Source organism: Limulus polyphemus, unplaced genomic scaffold (genome assembly GCF_000517525.1).
Source record: "Limulus polyphemus unplaced genomic scaffold, Limulus_polyphemus-2.1.2 Scaffold1882, whole genome shotgun sequence".
NCBI lineage: Eukaryota > Metazoa > Arthropoda > Merostomata > Xiphosura > Limulidae > Limulus > Limulus polyphemus.
The window spans coordinates 1,115-9,148 of NW_013667492.1; the positions used below are offsets into that span (position 1 = coordinate 1,115).

The following is an 8,034-nucleotide window of genomic DNA, read 5'->3' on the forward strand; positions in this document are numbered from 1 at the left end:
TGTTTCAATTTCTATTGTTGTGATGACAGTAAAATGGGTGCATGTCATGAATCAAGAGAATAATTATGTACTCTGTAAGCTACAACACAGCGTGACACATGAACTTCAAAAGCAAGAAATAAAAATATATTACTCTTAATGTTGGTTTTATTTACTCTTGAAACAGAACACTTTGGGGAACCCGTGCAAGTACTTCTAGTATTAGTCTATATATGTTGTAACCTTTTCCTGTTAACATTCTAATTTCTGCAGTCTTGTTTCATTAAAGCATTCATACCAGTTTTTCAGCGCATCCATTATCCATTACAATGGTGATCTTGTCTGAAATGTAATGCTACTAACAGTCTTGCTGTTTTGTTGTTGTTTATTTTTTATTTTTTTTGAGTATATAAAAGTTCTAGATGAGAAACCTGCAAGAAAATGATAAATGTAGATTCTGTTTTGTTCGAAATGTTTTCAATTGCTCTTTAAGTTCTATTTATCATATACTCTTTATATTTTAATCTAATATATTTCTACATGTGTGGCTGTATCAATTACAGTACAGTAGATGTTCTAGCAAAGAGTACTGGTTGTTGAGAATATAGAAATGTAGGACTTTTTATGTAATGAATAAGTAAAGATAATGTAATGCACTTTAATGAAACCTGGCTAGAAGCACACTATCTAAAAGGCATGTATGTTCCACTAGATAAAGGGAGCTTGTACACTCTGGCTCTAAGACCAATGGTTCTGTATGGTGAACAAGATGCTTATTTTGTAATCAGTGCCTTACGGGCGGCAAAAAAGAGGAACGGTGTTCTTCAGCGGGTACACAGTGTCGATGAGAGACTTCAGGTCATGTATGTTGGAAATGCTGCTTGGGCCCACATTCGAGCTAAAGATACGCTTCGTGAAGACAAAACGGCAGCTGGAGAGGTATATTTTTTAACCGATGACACGCCTATCATTGACATTTACGAAATAATGAGACCTTGGATAGAAGCCCATGGGTTTAAACTTTCTGATTATGTACTTCCTTATGTATTTGTATATGTTTTATTAGCTATTGTTTGTTTTTTCCTGCGATTGGTTAGCCCTTTTTACAAGCCAGAGGGTTACGTTACATCTACAGAAGAGTTGGATTACTTGTGTTCAACCTATTTTTTCAATCGTGCTAAGGCTACTCTACGATTAGACTATCACCCAATATACACTCCTGATGAAGCCAGTGAAAGAAGCTTGAATTATTATGCTAATGTTGAAATCTAATATAATTTAGAACAACGAGAAAAGAGCATTCTCCTTAATATAACATTCTTATCATATATTTCATGTAATCTTATTCTCTGAACAAATACAAGCAATACATTTTTTCTATAAATGTATGTGATGTAATGCGTGCTTTCAGAATACCAAGTTTGTTCGTACGTTTTTGTTTCATAATATTTAATCTCTTACTGAAACTTGCTTGTAAATACCAAATATATGATTATTTATCTTTTTATATTTTCTATAACACTAGTTTGTACAAGTGAATATTTGTATTGGGTAACATAATGTTTTAAAGATGTAATATTTAAGTGCTTACAAGTTATATGTATTATCTCAACAGTTGATGTACATCTACTATGTTTAAAATGTAATGCTTTTAACATTGAATTATATGAATAGCAGTTAAACGTTTACCATTTATTTTACGTTCTCAAAAACGCAGATACCTCAGTAAAAATCTATCACAAGGAATGGACTTATTAAATCGTACTTGAGGTAGTGTTTCGAAATGACAGTTCTTTGTTTTTAATTAGTGATTTGCCTGAAACAAATTAAAAGAAAGAGCTTATTCAAATGAATTCAAAACTGCTAAAGAATTATGTTAAAATATATGGTGTCCAATTTTTATACCTTCAATAATATGTGATTAAAAATAATATAAATAAGTTACGTGTAGCCAGATTTTAAAAATATGTTTATAAAGTGAAAGGATGAAATATGTTATCAATCAAACAAAATATATTTTAAGAGAAACAATAGAAACGTTTTATTTCTTGGAGATATAAAAATTTAAAGGAAACCTAAGTCAACTCATTTAGTAAGAGGGGAGTGGAGGAAAAAGTCATAACTTTTTCAAATAAGATTCTCTAATCAAAAGAAAACACTGAGAAAAAAATCAATTATAACCAATATAAACATAGTAAAGATTTCTTTTTTACATTAGCTAAGAATTTTCCGATCAAACTAACTTAAAAATAAATGCTCATTATCTGTATAGGATCACACAGAATCAGCAAATGTTTTCGAAAGTGTAGAAGTGTAACTTTTATATCCAAACAAATAACTACAAACAAATAAGATATCACCTTCATACTTTTTTTATACCAGAATTAAATAGGCTTAGGCATTCAAGTTATCTGGTTGAATTGCTAATTCTTTATTGATTATGTGATTGCTGGAGGACCGTGCAACCGGTGTCAGTAGAGAGAGCTACAGGACAGCTTAACCCGCTGCTCTGCAGTTGTGTACACCGTCTGTGACAAAGTCGAGACTGACATTATAGCCCCATACTAAATTGTTTTTCGGGAATAAAAGAAAAAATTCACCTTCAAAATATGCTTGAAGTGTGTTATTTGAAATGTGCAATAAAATTTGAAAAATGAATGAGAGTGGATATTTTACATACCCCCGTCCCACTAAATTAATGTCGACTAGACATTTTGAAATTTCCCATATCGCTATCAGCTCTCAGACTGTGGTGGTTCATTGGTGTTTATTGGACACTTTTTGTATTACAGCAGTTTTTAACATCTAGTACCATTATGATATCTAACTTTTTTTTTCTCTGCCACATTCTCGAATGACAGAATAATAAATCATAGATTGGTTTCAGATACCTTTTATCTGAACCCAACAGTTACTCCTGCTGTCTGTTTTAGCCTACGAATGCTAACTTTATTGCACTTGATCCATGGTATTGCTTTTCGCTATATTCACCCTTTGTAACGACAATAACAATAACCATTTCATGTAATAATAGTGACTATTACTATTCAAATGACATATACAGTTTTCAGCATATCTACCTTTCGACAGTCCACAGTGCAGTAGAGTTAATAATTCAGTTCAGTCCCAGAAATTATCACTGTCTGTATTTCAGCCCGTGTCAAAAGACTTGTTAAATCTTGGGTTGCCCAGACTGTCATAAATAAGTGTTGTGGATTGGATTCTTTCACTGCTGGGGTATGTTCTCCTCAGGGGAGAAGAGGATTCTTCTTATTAGTCACTGTGATTAGTCACAGTTTCATTTCCAATTCAGGGTTTCGCTTATGTCTGACAAAGCTTGGAGCAATGTACTGTGTTGGTTGGTGTGTTCTCACAGATTATATTCTTCTTCCAAGTCACTTTTAGCTTCACTCACAGTTTGCTTTTGTTCTTGTGTTTTCTCGGTGGTCTTGTTACAACTCTGGTGTTTACTCTTTGTTTTGGTTGGGCTCATCAATAGTCAGGAAACCACAAAGTAGCAGGCTATTTTTATGCAAAACACTGGCTCTACCAATGTCACTTTCAGGTTTGACTTCATACACTGAGTTTCCTTGTGTTCCTTTTGTGTAATAATATAAATGATCTCTTCTCAGTAGGACCGAAAGTTGCAAGGTTCAACTCTTTCATTCCAATTTTTGACCACGATTTTACTACTACGGAGTAACTTTGCCCCATACCTTTTTCTGTTATAGTTATATACTTCTTGCATTCTTCTTCTCCATTTCTCCACATAGCCTTCACGTGTGCCTCCCTTGGTGGTAAGCCTTACCCTGAGCAAGCACTGAAAACCAGGAGTTCCCACTCAAGCTGTTTAGCATATTTGGAATTTGGAAAATAGGGTGATGATCTTGGATGGACTTCTGGTGAACTCACGGTTAATTGCAGAACAGCCATAAACTTCCATCTTTCTTCTGCAAACAAAAAATTGATGCGAAATATGGTGACTTTGATTTAGTGATTCATCTCTGGTTTAGCAAGTTTACAAGATAGCGGCTTGGGAAAAAGACATATACATTTTCTTCACTGGAGTGTCATCTATGCCTTCACCATTTTTGGAAAATGTATCACATTCTTCTCTTAGCATTTTTCTTAACACCAGCCGCTGTTATTTAGTCACAGAAACTGGAGGATCTCACAAAGCATCACAATCTTCCTTTTTTGGGTCGGGCTATCTTTTTTCTCTTGCTGATGGACTTTCTCTGAAATATTGTAACATAAGTTGATTTTCACTTGTTAAAGGCTAATTGAAGATGGTTTCTTCTGGTTTGGCTTCTTGCACGATAAACTGCTTTCACCAGCTGGATGTATCGTAAGAAGGAGTGATTATTAAGTGTGATATCATGACATGTGACATTAGTAGCAGGAATATATAATTATTTTAGACAAACATCCCTTCTGAAGACAAAGAAGAGTTTCAAAATGGACAACCCATTACGCCATCTGGTATAAAGACACTTCCTAAAAGCAGTCTTATGTGTGCATAACATCGAACACTGATGGTCTGACCTGCTGGAATAATCACTCTGTTCCTCCGATCGTACTAACACACACACACACAAACATGAAAGTTTATCTGATATACTGTCTTCCCTGTTAGTGTCCAAGGGCCTATGATATCTTCAACAGCTCTAATTTTGGTGCCAGGTGGGTGTTTCTTTCTCCACTCTTCATTAATGAGGCAGACATGTGATATGTTTAGCAGCGCCATCAGAGAAACACAAGATTAAACATTTCCTCCTAAATAGGTTAAGCAGCTTTAACTGACATTTTGGTTTGAGGTGTCTAAGGTAGCAGGACCTCGTAAGTTTGCTTTTAGTGTCTTGTTGTTTTGCTTTTTCTGCCTCCATTGGTTCTAATTGACTAATGATGCTACATATTTTCTTGTGAGCTTCGTTGTATTGCTCCTGGCAAACTTTTGAACAGAAAAACGCAACGTATTACTGTAGAAAGTGACTTCTTTTACACCACTGGCAACCATGGGACCTTAGTTTGAATCAGATTACAGTCTGACAACAACCTTCCCTCATTTTCCTGCTGTTTATGTGCCCTACAGGACTTTGGTGTCCTCGTTTTTGTGATTTGGATCTGTGTCTATGCTGCACTGAAAGGCTTACCCTTTTTTCATTTTTCCCATGTCGCCTTCAGCTACATCACCACATCATGAAGGTCTGTGTCCCTCCTCTTGTCCATTTCTACTGTTTTCATTCCTTCATCAGGTCATAGCATTCCATTGCTTGGGGAATGGTCCTGTTGAAAATACTTGGAGTTCACTGCCTTGTTGCTACTTGGTTTATGTATTTGAACTTCAGTTTGTAATTCGTTCACTTTTTGGTTTTATTGTACATATTCTTTTTTTAGCTTTTATTGTCTTTCCATTCATAGCTGGCTGCTGCTTTATTTATTTTCTCAATAAGCACCTTATCTGCTACAGCTCAAATAGGTCATCTGATAAACTATATGAATCGTTTAAATCATGTGGTGTTGAATAAAGAAAGAAGAGAGCAAAACATTTTCTTCAAAATTTAGTGGTTTGTTTATGAGGCATATGTTTCAATTAATTTTTGACAAAATTATTTTATACACAACCAAACGCTTTTCTAACTTAATCTTCAGTAGTAACTATCTTGGAACAAGAATGAACTTTTATTCTTAAATTGATTACAGTCATTACTTTTACTCAGCTTCCTGAATACTTTTCACAGGGAACAAAAACTATTTGACGATAAATTCAAATAGGTTATTCGCTTATAAAAATTTCATTAAAAATTCCATATGCTTAAAGTAAAGCTGAAAACAGTATACAACAACCCTAATGAACATAAAAAAACAACAAATAAACAGGGCATGTAGGGACAACATGTTTAACCCATCCGAACTTGTTCTAACCTTTGCTTATGTATTAGCAAAACTTGAACTTAATTTACAATTGAAGAACAGATGCAATGGTAGTTTTTGAATAAAACTGTATCAAGTTAAGGATATGGTTCTAAACCTGTTGTTGCTAGATTCCATAACGTGTCTAAATTGTAAAACATATTTCTTGTCAATGCACAATACTTCAAATCCGTCCCATGTCTAGATGGTAAATTGGATCCGATGCTGCTTAATTGACACAAGCAGGTGAGTATGGTAATATATTTTTCCTGGATGAAGACTCGACAACAATTCCATTTCATAATTTAATACAGAAAGAAATTCTTACACTTCATGAGAGTTATTTAGTGCTCAACGTTTTACTGATATTGGTTCATCATGGGAGATTGGGAACTTGTAACACATAATTAAGTACTGCAATCTGGCTTGCTCTGTAAGTTTAAAGGTAATGGAGTTATATATATATATGTAAAAATATAGTTAAGCATTAGCCAACAATTACCAAGAATGCACTCAATACAGACTGTGTTAAGGAATTTACCTGATCAAAGCTAGTAAAGAGTGATTGACATTATATCATAGACCTATCTTAATTCCGAAACATTTCATTCGTTTAACTTTCATTTTCTGGCTTACAAATACTACTAAAATCGTTGCATATGTCATACAAATGGTTACCTGTGTGAGTAACAAAAAAGTTAGCATTTATCATAAATTAAAATTTTGTTTTGCTAAAGTTTGAATATTTTGATATGTGCATGTAATACATATATACAAATATGAAGATCAAACTCACGTTTAATTTTGTGAAAATATAAAAAATTCGTGAAAAAAAGCAAAGAAAGCTTCTAAGATTGATAATTCTCTTTATATAAAATATAAAACTTATTATAAACTTTGAATTCTAGTGCTCTGTTTTATGAAGGTTGTTCTTGACTTTTATAGTACTATACAGATTTTATTTTACTTACTATTAAATAAAAAACAACACCTAAGACAGGAATTTCGCATTAATAAACTTAAGGAGATTATAGTTATAGGTGTTTCCTTGAGAAGGCATGTGGACAGGATTATAGATATAATTAACGCTAGATTGGCAAAGTCACTACTTTTTATCATCGAGGGGCATTTGCGCATGCGGTCGCCATTGCTTTGTGTTGAATTTCAAACTAGTAGACAATGTACAACTAAAATGGCTGAGAGTGACAGTCGTCCATCCAAGTCACGATCCGAAAGAACGAAGGGAACACAGTGCCGTGCCATTAACTGTTACACATACCGTAACTAAGAGTCGAAGGCGGGGGTGTTACATTGCAGAAGTAAGTAAAACCTTTTTTCCTATAATATATTAAGTAATAGTTGCCGACATCACCGTGAACATGGTGGTGACATCGAACTGGCATGGATGTTTATATCTAGTTTCGAAGTATATATGGGAGTCTCTTTTCTTTGGAAGGCATTTCACCTACACAAGTTGGCATGACACTTTGACAGCTTTTGATTTGAAATGCTGACAATATTAAGTGCTCATATTATTTGAAATAATCATCCACGACATTCTAATGTCGCTTGCTGGCCAGTCAGGCCATACAGAGACGCCACCAGAACACACTGTCTACAGATACAAGTTCTGTGTACATTCACTTTTGATGTTATCACTGAGTGTCAAGGTAGAAGTCTATTAAACATACCACTTTGCTTAATGGATGAAAAAGGAAATCTGGGTTAACGTGTGTGGCTTAAGACAAGTCTAGTCTGATCACTGACGTTATGGCTTATCCGGGAAAAAATTCAAACATAGGCTTGATAGTAATACTGTAAATAGACTCATTCTCAGGATGAGAGATTAAATTTTTGCAGGTGGCCCCCTCCAGTCCAAAATCTTTGAGCTGTCATTGTCATTATGATAAATAATCAGTATGAAGTACAAGAGGCCCAAAATATTTTGTGTTGTTTGAGCAAAAAAACAAAAAATGGCATTAATGTAACTATGATATATATATAGAAGAGTCCTTATAACAGAGTGAGCCTAATAATGGCTGGAGACGGCTTGAGTGGGTAATGAAGAAAAACTTTAATATAAGTTTAACATAACAGCAAATGTACAACGTTTCGACAAGGTTTTGTCATCATCAGGTGATG

The 8,034-nt window shown here is 34.3% G+C and overlaps 1 protein-coding gene across 1 annotated transcript; it reads left to right on the forward strand.

Moving 5' to 3' along the window:
* The first annotated feature begins 671 nt into the window (after positions 1-671).
* LOC106465241 (3 beta-hydroxysteroid dehydrogenase/Delta 5-->4-isomerase-like) lies at positions 672-1,596 on the forward strand. The gene has a single exon (XM_022393113.1). It carries the CDS (start codon positions 676-678, stop codon positions 1,249-1,251), a length of 576 nt encoding a protein of 191 aa, XP_022248821.1. The 5' UTR covers positions 672-675; the 3' UTR covers positions 1,252-1,596.
* The last annotated feature ends 6,438 nt before the right edge of the window (positions 1,597-8,034 follow it).